General features: G+C 41.0%; 1 protein-coding gene across 1 annotated transcript; it reads left to right on the top strand.

Annotated features, from left to right (window-relative positions):
• Positions 1 to 1,845: 1,845 nt before the first annotated feature.
• On the top strand, positions 1,846 to 23,950 carry gpm6aa (glycoprotein M6Aa). Its single transcript, XM_086222154.1, has 7 exons — positions 1,846 to 2,163; positions 16,442 to 16,634; positions 16,719 to 16,875; positions 18,064 to 18,217; positions 19,334 to 19,410; positions 19,758 to 19,823; positions 21,822 to 23,950. The coding sequence occupies exons 1-7, from the start codon at positions 2,127 to 2,129 to the stop codon at positions 21,972 to 21,974; spliced, it is 837 nt and encodes a 278-aa protein (XP_086078280.1). The 5' UTR covers positions 1,846 to 2,126; the 3' UTR covers positions 21,975 to 23,950.
• The last annotated feature ends 581 nt before the right edge of the window (positions 23,951 to 24,531 follow it).

The following is a 24,531-nucleotide window of genomic DNA, read 5'->3' as shown; positions in this document are numbered from 1 at the left end:
TAAGTTAGTAAATTATAACCTACGATTGTAACTGTTCAAAAAGGCTGCAGGTTTCTGTCATGGGGATACTGAGAATTGAATATTTTTTACTATTTATTTATATATATTTTTGTCCCTCTGTTTACCGGAGACACAAGCTCCATGTTGCAGAGATGCAAAGAGGGAAAAAAAGGCTTCTAGTGAGCTGGAAGAGTCCAGGAAACTGTTCCTTAATTCCATGAAAAGTCAACTCTCGAAGTCATATTCTGACAAAAGGGCTTAGCTGTGAAAATTAGGACAAAAAAAGAGATACTCAGTGGACAATATGGTCAGTCAAGCAAAAGGAATTATTAATCCTTTATGTGACATATTTAACGAACAAAAGCATTACATTTAAATATTAATAAGTCATTCGAATAATGACCATAGATAAGGCCTGGACTCTGTTACACTCATGGTGTGACTACAAAAAATGAAATGCTGTCATGCTCGCTGACCGAGACAGCAGTTTATTTCGTTGTTTGCTTTCTTTCGTGTTCATTTTGGTGCAATATGCTTCTCAACACTGGGTCGTGTTACCTGTAACGGGACCGCATCGTATGTTGCAGATTGTGTAGCAGCGGCTAAAATGTGTTTATGCTTTCAAACTGATTAATGATGTCCTACCTGGGTTCATCAATAAATGAAGCAGCAAAAAGCAAAGCCCGACTGATTCCTACACCGCATGCTGACATAACCAATGTCCATCTATCAAACTGCACTCACCCACACATTCATGTATTATTAACAATCTACCTAAATCACTGTGTTTACTTACATCACTCATTCTCTCAAAAAATTGCCTTTTTCTTGACTGTTGTCCAATTCTCAGCTACACCCGGGACTCTATTTCCCCGCAGGGATCATTAAAGTTTAATCTAATCCACCTGTCTGATCATCCATCCATCCATCTGTCCCAGGCAAGCAAGGTTTTACTCATAAAGTACAACTCATCCCACACTGCCACAGCAGTTCAACATGAATGATCTTTCATTAACAGCTCCCACCATTCAATCCATCCTTCTTCTGTAATTTAGCCGTCTTTATCCGTCTAAAGCCCGCGTGTGAGTTATTAGTCTATTGCATGTAAATAGAGTCTGTGCGTTCACGGGGGACCATTTTTGACAAACTCCACATACTGCTTTTGCTGTTATGACATCTACAGTTTTTCTTTCTGGATATATGACATATATGACATAATGGAGGCAGTGCTCTAATGACATGTACACATTAAGGTGCTTTAAAGACAGCAGAGTACATCTGTCGTTTAGGGGAATGTGGAAATTCAAAGAGTTTGTAAAACCCATAGTAGACCACATCATTATTCAATTTGAAGCTTAAAGTACTCTAACTTGTGTCATGTATGTTTACACATACACAGACAAACATGATAAGAATCCAATGGCACTTCTTAGTGATTGTATAATTGAATCTGTATGACTAACAAGATTAGGAGAATCCCATTTGGAAATCAGATGTTCCCCCCTCCTTTTTAAGGAGAGGTTAATGCAGTAGAGCCGCTGCGTTGGGGTGGGCTTAACCATTCTGCTTGAAAACCAGGGGTGTTTAGGGTGGGCCAGGTTAGCAAGGTTGACCTATACTCATGAACACCCCTGCCTAAACATGGTGCAGCCAGAGGGTTTGTTCATTCTCCATCACAATGCTGGTTATAGTGCTTCTGTTCAATATTTATCACTCACCTGCCTCGTCAACTACATACCCCCCTGCCCCGTCACACATGCGCTTTCCTGCCTGCCATAGAGACCACCCTCTGCTCTATCCAACCCCCCTTACCCCCCCCCCCCCCCCCCCTTCTCCACCAGGGACCAAGAAGCTTTTCAGCACTTGCCACGGCAGTTTGAAATGGACAGCACCACAAAGACTCAATGATCTCTTAGATCGCCAGGACGCTTGACAGAAACCACAGCTGACAGGCAGTCTCAGCACTCAGCAGGGACTTCGAGAAAGTGGAAAAGTGAGACACAGTGAAAGGAAGTGGAAGCATTTTGTGGACTACCCCCTAAAAATAAATACAATTTTGAACCTGAAACTCAAACAGACATTTTTCACATCACATCTTAAGTTGCTCTAGGCACAGAATCTACACAATGGAAGAGGACATGGATGAGGGGCAGACCCAAAAAGGTAAGAAAGAGTTTATTCGCAAGTGTGTTTATATTTCAAGAGTAAATCTGAGTGTTTTGTCAGTGTGTGAGCAGTGGCTCTGCGGACCCATTTGCACAAATATTAGCCTTTCCCTTTTTGAATAGAGGAGCAGCTGTTTGTGGTTAATTCCTTTGTCCATTGAGTGTCAGTGCTCCAGTGTAGAGAGCACGTCTGTGTGAGCTGTTTGGGTTCTCAGAGGGGTGTGAACTGCTTCAGCAGGGGCTGGACTGTCTTTGTCTGCTCGATAAGGATTTCATGCTTGTCTCGATGGCTGAGAGGGAGACATGAAGAGTGAAGAAACAAACCCAGCCTCTATTAATCCATCAGCTCTCAGGTTTGGTCCTTTGTGCCCAGACATCGTATGTTGCTGCAATTCTTTTCAACGTTCTGTGAGCGTTTGATGCTGGAGCAGGGATTTCTGTTCTTCACTGAAGCAGGCCGGTGTTTGTGCAAAGTGAATTTTCTATTTATACCCCCACCGCCCCCTCCACCCCCTCGCCGCATGAATGATTTAGTGTATGGTTGGGAATCACAAAGCAAATGTTTACTAGCGGAATTCTACATTTTGAAGTAAGATGTCCCCTTTAAAGCAATCCTCAAATGACACACCTTTCTTTCCGACTCCCTCGGCTTCCTCTCTTTTTTGATTTAATTCATGTGACAGGTATGGCTTTAGATGGTTGTGTTTTTCTTCCCTCCAATCTCACATCCCCTCCCCTCCCTCTCACTCACTCACTCACTCACACACACACACACATACACAAGCAGAAACAGTTGCCATGGTGTTGGCCAAGCGTAGTCATTATCTATTATCACTTCACCCACTCCTGCTGATGACATTTCGGAAACACTGGAAGAGTTAAATGTGTCTTAAAGTGTAGGAGGGAAGGATACAGAATGAGGTACAGAGGCAGAATGACAGAAATTAAGTGGAAGAGACAGCAAAGGGAAGGAGATATTGAGAGAGCGAGCCAGAGATCTAAATATGTGACCACATTCATCGAGTAAACAGCAAAATCCTTGCTGCAGTACGTTTAAAAAGCTGTTACGCTCCATGTTAGTTAACCGGGATTGACGACGACTCTTCATGCACTACCCATGCAAATTTATAGTTTGCATATATGCACCAACAACATCCTTACATGTTTAGACTGAAAAGCTGCTGGTCGCCATTACTAGGTGTGTACTCAGGCGTTCCTATTCAGAAATCCTTTTGCCACGAACACAAATGCTCATCCTACCGCAAGAAGCAGCCATGCAAGCCGTGCATGCGTTTCTGTTCGTCATTTTCTTTAATTTGGGTGAAGCACAGTAACTTAATTCAAACTCATATGCCATAAGGTCTGCCAACCAAATTTGCCTTCAGGATTATGTTTTCTTTGAGATGTCCTTAAGTTGAAACATGCACACACAGGGCTATATATTAATGTTGATCTTTGCTGCAAACTGAGTCTGTCATCCCAAACTATGTCAGAATGACTGTTTTGTTGTTGTTTTTTTCATGACATCATTGTTTTCCTGTGTCACTTTTGTTAAACTGGTAGTTTATGAGATGGCTCAGAAATTAAACTTAAAGCAATAAAATACAAGACACATTTTGAAACTTTTTTTGTATTTTGTTCCTACATCCTCCATGTGGAGGATTAATATTCGCTGTGTAGCACAGTAGAAGTGCCGAATGACCATCACCAACAAGTTAACCCCAGAGGCTGACTGGCATTCAAGCTGGTCCAGCCCCCTGACAGACATATGCTGCTAGTCACAGCCCTGTGGGGGAAAGGAAACATGCCTCAAAGAGTCACTACCCATGTGTCACTGCAAACATTTTACTGCAACTGCCAAGGAGGGAACGCAATCCCCAGTGACGGTTTGTCTGTCTGTTAGCAGGGTAACTCAGTTTACTGTGGATGGATTTCGATCAAATTTGGTCAAGATACTGGAACTGATCCAGATCTGAATCTGGATCTGATGGCATTGTATCGCCCTGGTAGAGGGATGCTCTCTCTGATCGAATTTGAAATGTACTTTTTCCCTTTTAATTTCATATGTTTTTAATTTTCAATGTGGTAAAAAAAAAAAACACCTGATGTTAATATGGAAAATGTAAAGTACACATAACACCTCTTGCCTTGCCTCCCAACACGCGGGCCACTGGTTTGGTTCCTCGTGTTCCCTCCATCTTGGTTGGGCATCTGTACAGACACATTCATCTGCAGGTGGGAGGCTGGATGAGCGTGTGAGCCCTGGTTGCTGCACCTGTGCCTCCTCTGGTTGGTCAGAGCACCTGTTGGGGGAGGGAAGCTGTGAGGAATGGCGTGATCCTCTCGTGCTCTGCGTCCCCTGGGTTTAACTCTTCACTGTCAGACATATGCAGAAGAATCTGCAGCATAATTGAATGGGTTCATCCTCGGTTCATGGGCCATCAACACCTTCCCCAAGTATAAGGAAAATGGGTCAGATCTTTTTTGTGTAAACCTGCTGACAGACTTCAGCCAAACGAGCAAAACAAACAAACAGCAACAAAACCATTACCTCCTTGGCAGTTTCCAAAAATTGAAGAGTGCTCGTCAACTCAGTTAAAAGTTCGACTGAGGCCAGTTCACAGCTAAGGATTTTGTCGAACTGTACATTTCTAAGCAGTTTTAAAATTAAAATTTGCGCTAAATTTAAGAGCACCAATTCACAAGTGAGTTAGTTCTATGAGCGTTACAAATTCAACACTTTTCCTTGGAGTGTGTTCAGTAGATCCATTTCATGCTTCCAGGAAGGTCATGACAGAATATTTCAGGAGATGTATTGGTTAATAAAGCATGATACAACATAAGAAAAGGTTAGAGCAAGGTGGCACGGCTCACTGCCCACTTAATTCAGGGGGTGAGTCTTGTGAATGACAGCTCTGGTGAAGCGTGAGGATCATTAAAGCAGCCGTCAGATTTTGTTTCATGTTCCTTTGATTCTATTACAGGTCTTGTAAAATGATGTAACCGCTTGTAAGAATCTTTGCTCTTGATAAATGTGTGTCAAAAAACATAAGACAAAGAGGAAACTAACCATTCAAAGTGATTTATATTATGCGAGTGATGTTCACACCAGAGGCTCTATAACAACATTTCTCCATGTCCATGAAAAAATTTTAAAAGCTTAAATATGTCACAAAACCTTTTTCACCTTATGAGGGTGCCACTGTGTTAAGATTTGTATGAGCTTTTACTGTCATCTTTACTATCCATAAGCAATTTATGGCATTGTTAAAGGGAAATACAGCATCATTTTGTTATACTGCAGACTTCAGTGTTAGAAGCCTTCCAAATAAATAAGGAAGAATCACCAGAGCAGAAGTGGCGTCAATGAGTGCACTCACAGCACGCTAATGCCCGTCTGTCGTCGTCATCTGAGGCAGCAAATCTCAGATTATGAGTCAGATGCACCAGGTGGGAAGCGCTCACTTCAGTTGCCAGCCAAATGTAGCAGCACACACTTTGTACCGAAGGGGCCATCAGCAACAGCCAGTGAAGCGATTCCCCACGGTAGAACAAGTAGGTCCAAGCTCAGCTCTGCACACGAGTTCAAGACTGGCGAGGACACAGTTATTCTGGAGGTAGTTCACACTGGTGTCACTCATTGTAGCCGAATGGAAAAACTGAGAAAGGCACACCTGTTAGGACTTCCTGAGCCAAGAATCAACCCTGCACGGCACCACTTGTCCTTCTGTTTGATCGGAGTACAAACTTGGCAAGGTCTTACGTGAGGACAAGCGTATTTTCTTTTATTATTTTTGATCAATTTCAGTAAAATAATGTTAACAACCCCAGAAGCACTTTTTGACCAGGCTGAAGATGATGTGGGTGAGACAGTTCATTGAGTTACATGAACAGTGATTTTACAGCTCCCATAATAAAATGTCAGATTAGCATTGAGGCTACAGGAAGGTGAATTCTCAAGAGGCTGGTTTCGACTATGGTAGCTGTGGTTACACTGGCACACCATTTGTACCGGCACAGTGGAACAAACTGATCCAATTGACACTGGCTTCAACATCTGCTCTTCCTTTATATGCCATAGGTATTTGGGAGTTTTAAGGTCTAAATGGGTTAAATATGGTTTATATAGGGTATAAAATGACATCATCATTTGTTTTGCATGTATGAATATATGGCTTTATTTCTATGATGTAGCATATCCACATGTTTTCCTTTCTTCGGGGGTTTGGTCAGTTTTTCATTTGTTCAGTGGAAGTCTTTAAGCTATTCCAGGGCCTTTTAAACTATGAAATCATTTAGTTTCAACTAAAAAAAAAAAAAGTAAAACAAATCAGTGTGCAGTGAGTTATAGCTTAATATGCTACAGCACGACCTCTCTCTTTCTCTGTCTCGGTCACTGTCTGTCTCTCTCTCTCTCTCTGTCTCTCTCTCTCTCTCTCTCTCTCTCTCTCTCTCTCTCTCTCTCATTGTTCTAAATCTTAACTGAACACAGCCCAGTAGAAGTCAAGGGAGTTCCACCAATTGTTTGAGTTATTAAAAACGGACAACGTCTGAAGATTTTTCAATTGTTCTTGCAGGAATGACTCAAAGTATAGATTTAAGATACAACAGGTGTTCAAATGTCATGATGCAATTTTTTTTTTTTTTTTTTTTTTACTGTTTTCTTATCAAAAATACAGAAGAATGTCTTACTTCTTCAGTAAACTTCAACAAAGAGCAGTTCTCTCCAGGTGGACATCCAGTTGTTGTCATTGTTTTTGATGCTATCTCAGTTTGGGCCAGAGTCACAGTCCCTGCCATCAGAACATGCTCCGAGATGCAGGCTCCAAATATGAGCGTGAGTGCACGACCAGATCTGTCAGAGACAACGAAAGTGGTGAATGCCATTGCCTCATGTTAGATGGCATTCATTCGGACCTGCACCCGATGAAGCTCCTTTGGAAAATAAAAAGTCTGTTTTCGAGGAAAAACTCTGGCACAAAAACAATGACACCAGTCGCTTTCTGAAACACACCGTTCTGTTTGCTTGTGCAGACAGAACAAACAATGCTGATACGGTGTGTGAAGATATAATAGCATCCCAACATCCAGCAACAGACAGGTGACTTTCATTCAGACGTTGATTCGACGATGTTGCCATGTGCTTTATTTCAGATGGCGAAGCGTAACAGTTGAGGAGCAATATTCTGAAATAGTTTACTGTGTAAAACTTGCAAATGGGGGACACACGTATTCTTGAGGCAGCCGCATACACTCAGCTCCTCATTGGAAACGATGGTGAAGATGGCGCCAACACACAGAACACTGTATGGCTTCAGGTACTGATTTTCAGGGTAAAATACAAATTTGATGGAGATTATCACTCTCAATCATTCTGAGGGCGCGTTATCAGTATGTCAAATTATTTCTGCTTTGTGCCATATTTCAAACATTCCATGCTACAATGTTAGACATCTTATCATCTAAAGTTCCATTCGTTGCTGCTTGGTTAAATTCTACTTTTTGATGTTCGGAGTTCCTGGAGTGAACTTGGTCCACACAAAAGCCTCATCCCTACTCAGCAGTCACGCAGTCATGTCCAGACTCTTCCATCTCTCTGAGAAAAAGAAAGAGGAAATCAGCGGCTGAGCTTTTGGACCTGGCCTGTAACATCCTTTTTGCCCCGAGGGGTTATCCGTGTAATGTGTCTCATTCACTATTGTCCCACTGAATTTGTTGACATACAGTAAGTGGGTCACGGCTCTGAAGTACCCAGTCTATTCTCAGATTTTGCACTGCGGTTGACATGGCAACCATACTGGTTGATTAAACATGTGCAGAGGAGATGGGGGTGTGTGGGAGCTGAAAAACCTGCTTGCTTCAGGGGAAGGGTGTGTGTGTGTGTGTGTGTGTGTGTGTGCATTAAATATAGGAAAGCAACAAGACACACATACGCCCATTACTCTCAGACTACCACAGACATACCATCCCCCCCCACTAAGATCTCTCTCTCCCTCCCTCTCTCTAGGACCCGCCTGGATGCCACCCCACCCCCATAACAACTCTTTGATAATAACTGCTTGTTGTATATGCAAAAGCTGAGTCTGGCTGTTATGCAAGTGAAGCAACAGAAATTTGCCTGGAGACTCACAGTTAGATCATTTGTGGCCATCACTCATTCTTCTACCGCATCAAGGAGGCTTCTACAACACTGAGAGCTCAAACAATCTCTGTTCTGCGCAGCCGTGGCTTTGTCACTTTTGCGCAAGCACGGCTGTTCTAAACCCGTAGTGGCCGCAGCAGATCAAGTTTGGAGCTGTGGCAACATTTCCGCACTGCAAGGAAGGGCGCTTCATGCTCATCCTCACCAGGTAGCCAAGCTGGCTACTTCTGTTTTGCCCTTTGCTAACTTGAATGTCGACCCCTAATCCTGCAGCTCTTCTAGACTTTCCAAATGTTTTCAAACCAAAATGGATCATATTCTGATGACCAGTTTGGAATCAGTTTCTAAGCGTCAAGAAGAAACATATTCCCACCTTCATCAGGTACCAATCACTAATAAAAGACTTTATGAGTTTACTGTATACCATCTTTGAAAAGCTGCCAGGAGCACAGCTGTTTCAAGTGTTTCACATGAGTATTTACGCCACCATTCCTGGTGTCTGTGTCAGTGGATATATGTGGGAATGTATCAAATATCTTTAGTACTCTCAAACCCTACCTGGGTGTGCTTGTCCTCAAGATAAAGAAAAGCAGCTTGTTTTTTAAGGCAACACCCCCCCCCCCCCCCGCTTCAAGTAAACTCCCGGGAAGCCAGATGTTTCCAGCTCATACTTTCCTGGATCGGCCTCTTCCTTTCTCTCTGTTTCTCTTATTCTTTGCTAGCATGCTGACCCAAATGACACACAGTGAATAAATAAGTACTTTTCAGCACACAAACCACACGATAAAATAGGTTGGTTATCATTGCTACGATACTGCATTCACTTACACTGATAACAAAATATAAGCAGAGTGCAAAAGTTGCCTGCCGTTGAACTTAAAATAATGGTTGAAAGCACGAACAGATTTATTTTGATCCTGGAATGCAGCAGAAAGTTTTCTGGAGATTTCTCATCCCTGCTGATCTAGAGGAGTGAAAAGTATAATCAGCTGGATTGCAACTTTATCCATCACTACGCACTCAATCAGACCTGCTCCGAGCTGTTAAAAGCCTCAAGAGACACAAATATAAGCTGAGGGCAACTGGAGAGAGCGAGGGAAAGAGGGAGTAACTGTAAAATGACTATCATACTGCCTCTGTCGATACAGACAAATAAATCCTTCATTAATGAGCCCCAACTGTCTCCCCAGATGTTGGAGCAAAGGATGCCATTTAGCTGTGAGCGTTATCTAAGGATAACCTCGCCTCTCATGTGAATGTTGACTGGGTCAGCGAGAGTCCGAGTGTGCGTTTGTGTGTCCCTTTTGCCTGTCGGATATGACACTGACAGATGGAGGAGAAGTAGGAGGTGGGAGGAGCCCAGGGAGGGGGTCATCCTTTCTCTTTGTATTAGGGAGATGCCTTCTGTTGATTGGACTGCTGCGTTTGGGGTCATGTGAGCTTAATTTTTTTTTTTCCCCCTAAACAGAGGCTTTTTTTGTGTGGAGTATGAGATACTTAAAACCCCATCGTCTCATGAAATCCTGCCTCTTTGTTCGATCTTCATAAGACTAATCCTTGCTTTGCTACTATATCAATTTTGGCATGTGACATTTATTTATTGTATCAACTATGAGTGAAAGAATACTCTTCAATGTCTAATTTCAGAAACAACAAGTAAGAATCCAGTTAGTTTTAAAAGATGAAAAGACTATAAAGCTATTCTACTGACATTTGCCTAAAAAATAGCTTATCGTAATGGTACCATGGAATGGGTGTGTCACAAGAATTACCATATCAAGTTATTATACAAAAAACACTATTTTTTTTATGGTTAACTTAATTTAGGTTTCACAAATTAAGAATATTTAATATTATTGAGTGAATATATTTACATTTTAATTCCAATTTTTACTCTGGAAATTTGAAAAAATAAAAATAAAAAAAACAAGGGCTAATCCCTCTTAGAGAGACTGCTCCTGGATGACTCTGATACGATATCAGTCAAAACGACAATAACATCAATTATCACAATAAATGCAGGGTCAATTTATCGTCCAATGCGTTATCGTGCCCCCTACACCCGTGATCAGGATCAGTCCAAATACTTGTGAATGCTCATTGAACAGGGTCTCTTTTATTTTCATCACAGGTACTGTTGGGCTAAGCATGAATAATGAATTGGAGAGACTTGTGCTCTGCCGCTCTGTGCTGCTTCTAAATTATGGATCAAGCGTTCAGTAGCTCTCCAAGTCAGTTTGCACCATCACTTGCCATTTTGCCCAGTGCCATCTCCGTGGAGCCAAATTGAGGCTAAATGCTTTGTTAGAAAATTGTCCCTCAAAAAAGTTACCATTTGAAACCAAAACCTGAAAAAATGCCAGATTGAGCGAGTTATGTTCTTCAATTTGGGTACTTTTTTTTTTTTTAAGTAAATGAAAGTACTTTAACCCTAACCCTCCACATTTTCCAAATTTTATAACATCAAGAATATATTTTTCCCACTGATTTTCCTTGACTCTTGCTCAATCCATGTTGCATTCAGGAAACTAGGACTACAGTATGACTTTGACAGAACTGTTCTACCCACGTGATTGCTGTGGGTGGACGTCAGGGTGAAAGATGTGTTTTCCAGCTGGGTTCCAGACGTTTTCCATTGACAGCAGGAGAAACAAGAATTCAAATGGGGTTTTTTTTATGACATGATGACCTGCCCTGGGGCTCTGTTGATGAGAGAGCAATGAGAGCATCTGAAGGCGTTTGTGTTCTGTAGTTAAACATTATCGGCATTAAGATGGACTTTGGCAATAGTTATATAGTTGCTTGTATGACTCACTCACTGTTATGTGATAGCATAGTTTGTATTAAAAGTGTTCTGGCCTTCATGATGAAGGAACCAAGTGGTCCAATAGATCATTTTGACAAAGAGAAGATAAGTGGATCTTCAGAGTAATTAGAGATTTATTAGTTATTAGTGACCCCAGGAGGATATCATTTTTTAACTGTCAAGCAGCGTCTTGCCTCAGCACACTACCAACCTACTCGAAAGACTTAGATGAAGTAATAATCTAGAGGATTTTTTCTGTAGAGGTCTGTTAAGCCACTATCTATCATCGAATAAGATAATGCAACAGCGACTGAGCCTACAGCCTACTGATGAAAGACCTTTGCAGATTTAATGGATTGAATAAGCTCAGTGTCAGTGGTGACTTCATTAAGTTACTGCTATCACTCATCAAAAATGTCAAAAATAGTCATTTTCAGGATTTTTTGACAGCGGATCAAAAATATTGCTCGGAGTTATGGAAGCAGCAGCGACAGTGAGCTTTTAGATGAAGAGCTGTGGGCGACAGGCTCCACAAACTAATGTTTCAGAGAGGTAACCAACTTTTACTGTGCCCTGCTAACTCACACGTCATAAAATCTGATCTCAGTTGGCTTCAGAGTGATGGAAAAGGCCGACTACTGCCTGGCTTCTTTATTGAAACAACAAGGGTTTGTTTTACTGTCCCCAGAATTCTGGAAACAATGCTAATAAACCATACTTGCTATCACAACCAGTTGGTAAACAACCAGGAATAAAATCAAGAGGGCTGCTTTAAAACATGCTGCAATGGTTGTTCTTAAGTTTTTGGTTTTTTTTTACATGTATAAACTGTTTGATAATTTGTGCTTCATTCCTCAAAAAAAAAAAAAATCAGAACACAGCCATTTCCATTTCCTAAATTATCTTCCTTTTTACCCAGAAAATGAAGGATTTCTTTTTTACACATACTGCATTATGACATCTAATGGTGTACTGATTGACACAACTGCCAGGATACAAGCCCCCCTTGAGCCATGCAGTGAATGCACCCAGCAGGCCAACTGGTTACAGTTTCGCAGCCAGAACTCAAAGATGTAATTCTTACTTCTATTATTTGGAAGTCTAAGCTTCTTATATAGCTATAGCAATAAATGTAATCCAACTAAGCCATGCATTTTGCTAGTATCTGAGCAAAATTCAGTCTATAAACAGCTTTTCTACATTTTCAGCACATCAGGGATGGCCATAGTTTCAACTGCAGCCATATCCAGTTTTCTGTCAGAAAATGATTGCAAAACTTGATGTTCTGTAGCAATTAAACCTTGACATGGTCATTTAATTTAGTGCTTTTCTCCAGCTCTTCCCAAAGTGGACAATGGAATTCCCTCTCAGCAAAATTAAAAGCTGAAAATCAATAATAATAATAATTATAATAAATACAACGTTTACATGCACTCATAAATGCTCCCATCTGACTGTTGCATTCTCTTGTTTTCAGTATCATGTTTCAGTGGAAGCAACACTCAGAGGGCACTTGGAGAGCACATACTTCCGCCAAGGCATCCCACTGACAGGCAGGCACTCGTAGACTAAGACTCACCCAAACCCGGTGTTAAAGAAAAATGCTTTTTTCACTATTTTAAAGGAGATTAAGGCGCCAATCACATAGCCTCCTTGGCAGATGGGAAAATTATGTTGTAGCTGCATTCTCATGGCAACTTGTAGCTGGAATTCTTATTTCAACGTTTTAATGAGCAATAATGACACCTGACCACTAATTTTACTGACACTGTTGTGCATGAAAGGCTAGCTTTGTTATAATGAGCCAAAAGACAATATTCTCTACCCTTTTTCATCGCAACGCTCACTTATGCCCTTGAGCTTTGGCTACCAACTGAAATGATGTTTCAAAGCATGTTTCCTCTGACAGGCAGCAGACTGGGCCACTGCTCCTTTTCCAGACACTTACTCACCATCCGCAAATAAATAGCTCAGACATCCAGTGAGAGATTAAAGTAATACAACAAGTCAACCATGTTTTTTCTTCTACAGTGACACACAATCGTCTCCTGACAGAGAAGTGGTATAACAGGACTACATCCGAATTGCTTGCTGAAAAGCTTGTTAGTAATCTTGCAAACTGTCCCTTTAAAATCAAGAACAGCAAGACTCTTGTGCCTGCTGGTTTAATCTTTGTGCTGAGATGTAAATAATGCAGGGGTAGTAAACCTTCACGAGAACTTTACATAAATCATTTATATTATTGCTCATCCCCCCCCCCCCCTCCATCACAGGCATTCAGCCCTTGGATGTAGGTAAAAAGAAAGATAGTAACTGCTTCCGCCATGTGTGATTTCTGAGCATCAATTTCTACCTGCCTCCTCTGGCGTTTACAGCACATCTGATGAATGGAAAGGTTGGAACTCTTACATTTGCTTTAGGTGTACTGACCCAAAGCCTGAAATATCCCCTCACATCAGCGGGAGGCAGTAGCCTGTATTCTCCATTGGCAAAGGGAAACTGGAAGACCTACAGTACAGCCGGGTCTGCTGACATAAAGACGCCTTCATCCAGAATTTTGACAGCGTGTCTGTCGGTTAACACCAACACATCAACAAATCATGTTATTGAAGAAAGGTAACAAGAAATTAGTCTGAGGTGAGAGGTCGTGACAGTGTTTATTTTCATGTGAGAGCCGGCAATGTTTTCTTTTTTTTCTGTCAGCAAGATAAGTCAAAAAGTTGGGGACAGATTTTGGTTTTGATGAAAATTGGTATGATGATTGAACTTAGATGGAAAACCATGAAATAGTTTCTGAAATTGATCTAGAACCAGATCTGATCACATCATATGACCTTGGCAGAGGTGGTTTTAAATTTGAAATGCTAACGATCTCATCCACGGGTAAAGGTTAATATCAATCAGACATCTTTTGGAGACTTCCAGTCGAATTATGATTATGTAAATTGTTGTCTTATAATGTTAAATACAACCGGGACAGAATGTAATGCATTTTCAACCAATTTCTGAAGACCCTTACTCATTCACACCATGAAAAGCCCCACATCGTTTAGTTTAAAAACAAAAAAAACAAAAAACTACACTCAACAACTGCCAAGCCATTTGGCTGTTCTGCAGGTCTTCACACCTGAGAGTCGGAGGGTAAAATATGAAGTTAATAGCCTGAAAGGTCTTTGAAGTGAACTGTTTCCATATGTCTCACTCCTCAACTAGAGCAGGAGTGTGGCAGTGAAGATACAAGAACATTTTAACCAAACTTAACTGGGATCCCAGTCTACTATAACATTTTCAGGAAGGGATTCTCTGGACTGATTAGCAGTGACATAGGGATCTCTGAGAGAAAAAGGGTGGGAGTGGAATTTGAACCGTGTGCCTCTTGACACATCCACTTCAATAAACTGCTTCAATAAGCTGATAAGACAAACAGGATGAAAAAGCAGCACACATTCATCTTCACGAGGCCTTGATAACATAATTGAAGGCTATTTCCGTTGATATTCCTCAACTGTAGCTGAACTGAGAAGATTCTTAGATAGTGTGAAAAGCCTCAAGGATGAATGGGGAAAAAAAAACAACATTGTTGACTATCTCAGAAACATTTCTTGGCCAGAAGGCAAAAGTTAAAAATAAGAAGGCCTTATACACATTCTCCAGGCAGCAGAGATCATCAGTGAGGATGCCGATAATCAAGCCCGGGCGGGGGTCAGAGCTGCACCACGCGTCCTAGCAGCCTAGCAGGCAGACTGGCTACTTGGTATTCCACTCACACTCGGATCAGAGTTACAAGCAAAGTGTTGAGGAGGAGGCAGCGTATTACTCTGACTCATGCCTTGTAGCACAGGTGAAGACAGTAATACGACCATGAAAGAATGATCATATCATTTATGGTCCTAGTTATCCTGATCGATCCCAGGATCTTGTATCAGCTGCATTGTAATCTCTTTGTTTGAACATGGACGGCAGTGTAAATGCCACGATAAACACGAGCCATGATTGCAACATGAGAAATGACATTTGTATTCCGCACTGAAGACTGATTTGGATGCCAGATAGCTACACATATTTAGGGAGCAGGCCTCCGTTTCAGTAGAGCTCTAGAGTTACAAATGGATTCAGAATGAGCTTGAATCTTTAATACACTCTGTCTGCTCCAACAGGAAATAAACAACACTGCTGTTGTTACTGTGTTTGTGTGTGTATGTGTTGTGGAATACTCAGTAATTTCCCATAATCATAACCATCATTTGCCAAATCATAATCCTAACCTTACACCGGGTCTGCTCCCTTGGATCATCAATGCAGTCAGGATTTGTTCTTTCTCCCCCAAAAGGAAGCAAGACCCTACAATGTGACTGTCTGGGTGGATTTATGCCACACACACACACACACACACACACACACACACACACACACACACACACACACACACACACACACACACACACACACACACACACAATATGAATAAGTACTAAGAAGAAAAGCCATAGATCTAAGCTCATGTACACAGGTATTTACAGAATCTGAGCCTCTTTGTAAGCAATCTTTGTGACAGGAGGTTGAATTGGGAGCTGAGCAGTTATTAGTCACCTTCAGGGATGGGCAAAGAAGAATGGGGTTAAAGGTCAGGCTCATGTAACTCTCAGGCTGAGTTTTGAGTAAAATGTCAGCGTGGTCTGTAGGGCTGAACAAGTGATGGGACAAATGCAGCACACAATTCAAGGATACAGGAAAAATATGACCTCAGAACATGGCATAGATGATGACCCGGAATAACCTTCTCCACTTTATAGAGTACATGCATATAGACATCAGCTGACTTCATATCTGAGAGCAGAGTGAGGCCTGGGGTCTTCGTAGGGGTCTGCAGATTAAGATTGGATATTCTAAATTTTAAAAAAGTCAAACCTGTGTATGCATCACCCACTCATGGTCTCTATTGTCTATTTAGCAACGTACAGAGACAATGTCTCACTTTTCATCATAGAAAACTGAAATCGAAAATAGAAAAAAAAGAGGATAAACTTCATCAATGCCTCAATGATGAACTGCACACATTACAGCATTTATTGCAGAGAGGGATTGCAAAACTTAACAAGCAGCTATCCACCAAATAAATTTCAACCCAGTTTTTAGTTCCCTGACTAGTTCTTGAGCAAGATGCTGAACCCCCATGTGTCCTGAACCCTCTTGCCTGACAGCCTCCACCATCAGTGAAGGTGTGTGTGCCTGTGTGAAGGGGGGAATAAGTACTGTGAATGCTGTTGAGGTGGTGAGGTGTGATGTAAATAGAACTCATTAACCATCTCCCTCTCTTTTTGTGTTTAGGATGCCTGGAATGCTGCATCAAATGCCTGGGTGGGATCCCATACCCATCTCTAGTAGCTACCATCTTACTCTATGCTGGTGTGGCTCTGTTCTGTGGCTGTGGACATGAGGCACTCTCTGGCACTGTCACAATCCTGCAAAACTACTTTGAGGTGGTACGGAGCCCTGTGGACGCACTGGACGTGTTCACCATGTGAGTAGAAGAGTAACAGTTACAGTTAAAAAAAAACCAAATAAGCAATAATTGAATGCTATTTGATAAATATTCATTTTTCAGGATTGATATCATCAAGTATGTGATCTACGGCATTGCCTCAGCCTTCTTTGTCTATGGCATTCTGCTGATGGTGGAGGGCTTTTTCACCAGTGGAGCCATTAAAGACCTCTATGGAGACTTCAAGATTACCACCTGTGGACGTTGTGTCAGCGCTTGGGTACGACCACCACTTACATACACCATGAATTTTAGTTTATCATTCAGTTCCGTATGCTATGTATTCAAATCACATCTACTTCTATAGTGACGTAATGCACTTCATAATTCCTCTGTCAGCATCCAGTGCTGCTAAAAAAAAATTCTGACTTTGTGAAGTTTTCACTTGTCATCTCGTAATTAAACTGCCTAAAAGTGTCGAGGGAAAAAATGAATGAATATTTTGACAATATGTGTTTTTAGGGTACTAAAATGTACTGTAAAAGGTTTCTCTTATTCCTCCATACACACATACGTGTCAGCCTATCGTGGAGCGGGGATGTATGGGGAACTGTGTCAGAAAACACGCAGTGATCATGTTAACTCAATAATTTGTCATACATATGTAGATTATTTTTCGAAATGAATTTCAATTATTATATTGCAATGTAAGTGTCCTATAATTACATTGCAGTCCAAATAATTTGATTACGCTGCCATAATAAGAATTTAAAAAAACTAGGAGCATATCACAGAGCCTGCAGCAACCCTAATAAGATTATCTCAGGATATAATTGCTTTGCAAATCCAATGCTCTCCAAGGAGGCAAAGGAAGTGAGCAATGCTACGGTGTTCGTGGTCATTGGGTTCATTTGTTTAGAGGGTATTAATCTTGTGTACGTGCAAATGTCCAAACCAAATTAATGCAGGTTGGCAGAAAAGAGACTGCATACTGTGGTTTAGTGGCTTGTGGATGCATTGTAACCAAAAGAACTGCAGGGTAACAATTGTCAATTTTTGTACCACAGTACACACATGTCCAAGAGTACATGTACTCTAAATTTCACAGTTATCTCAATTCATTTAGACAAACATCAGCTTTTAAACGATTGTGCCTGCAAATCTTTGAATCGAGGAGTATTTACTGATGGGTAATAACATTCTCACAGACATTTCTGGTGACAGAATCCAACAATTGCGGGGGTGTTAACATTTGAATTAAATGAAAATCACATCCATACTGACATCTATTACAGTAATTAGAGCAGCTGAAATACTATCAGTGAGGTGCTTTGTGTGGGAACTGAAACACAGAAATTTCAGCCAAGTTTTCTATCCATTTAGCTTGAATTGAGTTGAGCAGGCTCAACCAGCACAATAAATTGTTAATCATCACTGGATGCTAACGTGATCTGTTGACCTCTTTCAGTTCATCATGCTGACATACATCTTCATGCTGGCTTGGCTGGGTGTGACAGCTTTCACCTCCCTCCCAGTCTTTATATATTTCAACATCTGGAATATTTGCCAAAACGCTACTGTGCTGGAGGGGGCAACACTCTGCTTGGACCCACGCCAGTATGGTAAGGATGGATGGATAGTCTGTCTCCGTTTCTGCACCTCCCACAGCTCAGATCACTCCATTTCAACCATATCTGCAGGACACACAGTGATCAGCTGTTGAAAACCACTGCCTTGTGAATGTACCCTCTGCTGTCAAACTGGGCGGGATGCTAAACATCAACTGGAATTCTAGCGGAATGTCAGGATTGCAGCTGTCCATTTTATCTCTGTCTTCTTTCTGCTCGTTGTAATAACCTCCAACAACTGTTAGCTGCTGTCTCCGGCTAACAGCAACGTGTACAATGTCAAAATGTAACGACGGGTCAACAAATCTGTTTGAAAGATATGTTTTCCTTTGAGAACCACAGGCTGAGCTGGCAAAATGCAGTAATAGCATCACAAAAGCCACAACAATGACACCTTTCAAATATTCCCAATAGATTTGATGATACGTCAAAACGTAATTGCAACATTACAAGCTATGTTGCCTTATGACGAAATGCACTTTGCTACAAATGTATTCACTCTCTTTTTGTTGATAAAGTAAATGCAGCTTAACCAAGAAGAATCCAAAGTTATACTTTGAATATTTCAAGATATTCCAGGAAGCCTACACATGAGGTTAAAAATTAATGCAGGGGAAATAGCAAATCCTATCAGTTGCCTACAGCAGAAATGTGAGTTGAGTTTTTGATTGTTATTGTAAAATTTAAAAAAAGGAATAACATTGCACTCTAGATTTATAAGCAAAATGTGAAGCGATGGGTAACATGTTAAGTAAAATGTGAGTAGCCCTGCCTTGTAATATAAAAGATCTCCTGAACCATAGATCTCTAATTGATGCTATCCTTCCCACTTATTTTTTTCCATATGAGGAAATGCATTAGTTAAGTAAGCCACTGGGTCATTCGACTCATTATTTTTAATTAGTGCCACCTATTTCAGTCCATTAGCCACTAGCTTTACTAATACCGCCTTTGTGTCAACAACGGTGTGCTGCTGCCAGCAGATTAGAGCCCTCTAAGTCGCCCGTGTGTGACTGTGCGTACAGGATGTCTGTACTAAAACAGTACACATGAATAGCACCAACACTGGTTGCTATACACGCTTTGTTATAACCAGCCATTATGTTTCAGGTATTGTGCCGATTGCTGAGGCGAAGACAGTGTGTGCTGGATCAGAGAAATTCTACAAGATGTGTGAATCCAATGAGGTAAGCAAAGAGGGAGTTCTAGTGATAAGTGAAACTGTTGACAACGTGAGTTCCGAATTGCAGGGTCTTTATATAAACGGGTTTGTAACATCTAAGTAACATCTGGAGAGGGGAGTTCAGGAATGTAGTAATGCTCATTTCTGATTTGAAATAGTCTCTGCCATGACATGGACACTCTACCAGACCACAGAACACTACCTAGATGCTAGATGATAATGGGGCAAACATTTAAATGTGTACATTGGGTGTTGAAATGGCTCACGAAGCATGGAGGCGCTGAATAGCTGAATTTTTCTCCACAACCGGAGCCCTGAAGACTGATATGGTCGTGATTTGTTTTCCCACAGCTGGACATGACATTCCACCTGTTCATCTGTGCTCTTGCTGGAGCAGGAGCTGCTGTCATTGCTATGGTGAGGTATCAATGAGTCTCCAAGGACGCTGCGGAATCAAAACAAAGGAAAACAACAGCAACAACAAAAACTCTATTGGTCTACTGCAGGGAAGAGAGAAAAAAAATCACTGCTGTGCATTCATGGAAAGCTTTCAAGTTATGCACAAAACATTTATTTCCTCTGGTATGCATGTTAGATGCATTCCAATATCATAGAAGGCACTTTTGGGCTGAGGGAGAGAGAATGCTTCAATCTGCATCTGTTGATCCGTTTTATTCAGGAGACAGATTTGTTTATTTTTTGAGCCTACATATGATTGAGGGCAAATTGCTGCCATTAAAATAGCGGTGTTTTGTTATGGCTAGTGAGAGAATAGCTGTAAATGGGAGAGAAGGCATTTTGCCGCAGTGAAAAGACAGGGTTCGTCTCCCTCCCTCTTTCGGAGGCGCCTGGCATGTCATGGCGTTGTCATGGAAACAGGGAGAAGAAAGGATCAGAGATTGTTGCAAACATCACTCAGTAATTTCTCTGGAGCCATTTTCTGAGAAACAGAAAGTGTTTGCTCGTCAGTGATGATGGTGCAAATTGTGGCAAGACTCTGCATCCTCAGTTTTCCAGATGATAGAGGTGAAAATGAATCCAAGCACCTCCACTCATATTTCCAAAGAGATGAATACAAAGCTTACGAGCCAGAAACATAGCCAGTGTTAAAATATGATTTTAAATACATCAGACTTCTCAAGGGACCCTGAGGGGAAAAAAACAAACAAACTTCAAACTATACCCATGACTGATGTGTATTCATGCATCTAATGGCAAGTCTACATATGAGAAACAAAGCATTGCAGCAATGAAACTGCGTTTGCTAATGAAAAGAAAATCTCTGTTACAACCTCAGTCATTGCAGTACAATACATTCATTATAACATCAGCTGCTATGGTAACAAGTCCAAGACGACATCCAGCATTGTGCTGCCACCTGCTGGATCACTGTGCAGGGAACACTTAGAAGGGCCAGTCTAAATTGACAAGCACTGTAAATTCATATTTTAAATTAATACTCACATCACCGCATGTTCATGGTTGTGCTGATTGTGCCAGCAACGTTTAGTCGAGTCGTGCGTGAGCCCTTGTTAGTTCTCGTCATATCTAATCACACTCGTGCTGCTGTTTAGTAAAAGTTTAGTTGACAAAAGCCTGTTTTTCAGTCTTATCTTGGTCAAATACAACTGGAGCTCACCCAGTTGTAGTCAGAGAGACTTGACCTTTGTTTGGCTTGATGTGCCTCTCCTCTTTTAGAGCAGATTATGATGGTTCAGTCCATCCATCCATCGTCATCTTCCGCTTATTCCTACACATTAAGGGTCGCGGGGGGGCTGGAGCCTATCCCAGCGTCAACGGGCGAGAGGCGGGGTTCACCCTGGACAGGTCGCCAGTCCATCGCAGGGCCAACATACAGAGACAAACAACCATTCACACTCACATTCATACCTACGGTCAATTTAGAGTATCCAATCAGCCTAGTCCCGAAATTGCATGTTTTTGGATGGTGGGAAGAAGCCGGACTACCCGGAGAGAACCCACGCAGACACGGGGAGAACATGCAAACTCCACACAGAAAGATCCCGTGCTGGAGCCGGGACTCGAACCCGGAACCTTCTTGCTGTGAGGCCACAGTGCTGACCACTGCACCACCGTGCAGCCTATGATGGTTCAGTCTTTTCACTAAAATCTATATTTGCTTTAGTATCATTTCGGTCAATCTGAGTATTTTCTTAAAGGGTAGTCAATGGACATTTTACATTGTTTTTGTCACCACGATAGATGACAGTGGATAGGCTTTCACAGAAAAGAATTCATATCTAATGTATTCTATGGTCAGAAGAAATGGAGTAGATTACAGTCTTCAGCTTGAAAGAACCTTGAAAATCACCAGGGAGTACTTATGATGATGGCAGTTAGGGAGATGTTTTGTTTTTGCAACGGTAATGACGTTCAAGCTTCCATATCTCACAGATCCACTACTTGATGGTGCTGTCGGCCAACTGGGCCTACGTGAAGGATGCCTGCCGAATGCAGAAGTACGAGGACATCAAGTCAAAGGAGGAGCAGGAGCTCCATGACATCCACTCCACTCGCTCGAAGGAGCGTCTCAATGCCTACACATAAAGACCAGCGTGAGGCCTGGCCCTGCCACTCCAGCCCCTCTCCCTCTCCCTCTCCCTCTCGCTCTCTCTCTGCTCTGTATTTCTATCTGTCTCTCTCTACCATCCCCTCCCTAGGGGGGGCGGATGGCGCCTAGGGCCCTCGCCACTGCTGATGTCACTGGTGCGTCATATGACAACGTGGTCTGGGGAGGATCATCACACAATCCTCCTTAGTCACAAACAGCATTTCAGATGAAAAGAGCCCCTTTACCTCTCTCATGGATGGTGTTACAATTATCATTATGGCAGTTATATTATTCTTGAATACAAGTTGTTTAGTGCTTATGGTAGTTTTAGTGTAGTTAGTAGAATCAGAAGTAGCAGTAGTATCTCTTTGTTTTCTTCTTTTTTTTACATTGGATAATTTGTGTTAATTTTTTTTTTTTTTTACTTTTCTTATATCTTTATTCAGTGCTAAGTGTCATTTTGCTCTCATGCATAATTTATTTTTTTTTGTCGCTGATTTATGAGGGGGTCAACAGGGGCTTAAAAGGGTTTTCAAGCACATTTCTCTTGTGGTGTGTCTGGAGATTTCATGTTCAAGAACTATGTACTGTGCGTGAATGGGTGATTAGTTTTGAAAATATTTTAAAATCTCACAACACAACTATGAAGCATCATAAACCTTTGTCATACCAGTATTACCAGGGATAAAAATCACTTTCATAAGAAAGAAGTTAAATCTGTTTTTCTATTTAAAGTTACAAAAAAAAAACCAAGACATCTCAATAATAAATACCAAATCATTTGAGTAAATACTTGCTAGACGTGCCAAGCCTGTTAAACAGGAATAACTTTGATATATATCAAAGATGGAATTAGTCAATAAAAAGATGAATTACGGGCTATTTTCTGAACGGGGGGTGGGGGGGGGATCTTACCATTAAAATGTATTTTCGAACTGTGAATGATTCCAATATCTTTGAATCACAAACCACAAAAGCACATGCAAACATGCTTTCATAAGCCCTTTTTTTATTTGTCAATGTGGAACTTTATAAATATTAAACTGTTGTTTTTGCAAACTCTGCACTGTATATACTGATATATCAAATCATTGCTATATGTTAAAACACTGCAGTTTAGGGACAATTCATGTAAGACTGAGAAGAGATCATGGTGGGTCTGTCCACTCTACATCTGTCAGTCTCAAATGAAAAGAAACTGACAATAAGACATTACTGGTGTGATGGCACTCCTTGGTAGATTTATCTGATGTGAGAAAAGTGTTTGTAATTTTGTTCATGACAGTAACTGTATTGCTCACACATCCCGATGACATACTTGTAGGACAACAAAGGTGGCCTGTCATTTCGTTGCATGGCAAAACTCGTTTTGCCAGTGTTCCTACGCTAGTTTCATGCGCTTCTTTGACCATTTCTGTGCTCTCTCTCTCTCTCTCTCTCTCTCTCTCTCTCTCTAGCGCATTGGTGTTCAACTCAAAGTTGGATAACTGTACTGTTAGTAAAGACTGTGAATTTAGATGTTTTTCGTGGCATGGACATGCATTAATATAGTCTTATTGACTCAAATGTTACTTTATTTCACTTCTTTATTTTTACACTTTTGACTGTCTTGCTTGATCAACCCTTTGTTTACGTGTGCAGTACTAAACCTTCCATGCTTACTGCGTTATGCTACTGATATTAGAGACTGTAGTCTTTGAGTTGTGTCTATTTTGTTTGTGATAAAGCTCTCAACCATGTCTTAAAACTACTACTTGTACCAACATTGCTTACCCTGTAATGATCTGAAAAAAATGCTTTCAGCTTTCTCCTTGTATTAGTCTTTTGTACTTTCACTACGAATGCTTAGTAGCAGGCTTTAAATTGAATCTGTTTTGTACATTCATGTGCCAACAGCTTGAAGTGGCTTATTTGACCTGTATGATCAAATTTGCTTGCATAAATAAAATTCACTTGTGTACTTGTTAATAAATACTTGATATCTGGGGTGTCTTTTTGTTCTTTGAGTAATGTGATGAAGTAGTGCTCCCGGTAGTATTATACCACCAGATGAGTAACAAAAGCCACTGTATGAGCCAATAAAACAGATACTAATATTCAATGTTTGATCAATCATAGTATATGGTCAGGTTCCTTATTTTAAAAAGGAAATTGATGCTCTTCAGGAAAAGGTACATGCACTTACTGCAACCTACCACTAGATGTCTCCTTTACATCCTCTTTATTCCAAACAAAATAGACAGAAGCAAAATTGAATACACAGGTATATAATTTCAATATCATAACCTCATGAACAGATATTGAACACTTAACTATTTTTAATATGAAGACACATTTCAAGATTTACTATTTGATAATTACTGCAAATTGTATACTAAAAAAAAATCAGTTGAATAACATGTCACCAAAAAAATGTTGAATTACGTGTAAAATAAATCATTGAAAATACCGGGATCCATATCAGTGAAGCTATAAGGTGAGACAAAGGCTACAACTCTGTAGTTAATTTTTTTTTTACCTCCACCAAGGTTATTTTTTGACATATTTGTAATG

This window comes from Aulostomus chinensis, chromosome 13, assembly GCF_037954235.1.
Source record: "Aulostomus chinensis isolate RoL2024-O1b breed Wild chromosome 13, RoL_Achi_v1.0, whole genome shotgun sequence".
In the NCBI taxonomy this organism is placed as follows: Eukaryota; Metazoa; Chordata; class Actinopteri; order Syngnathiformes; family Aulostomidae; genus Aulostomus; species Aulostomus chinensis.
The sequence above is the reverse complement of the archived record's forward strand: the minus strand, read 5'-3'. Positions and strand labels throughout refer to the sequence as shown.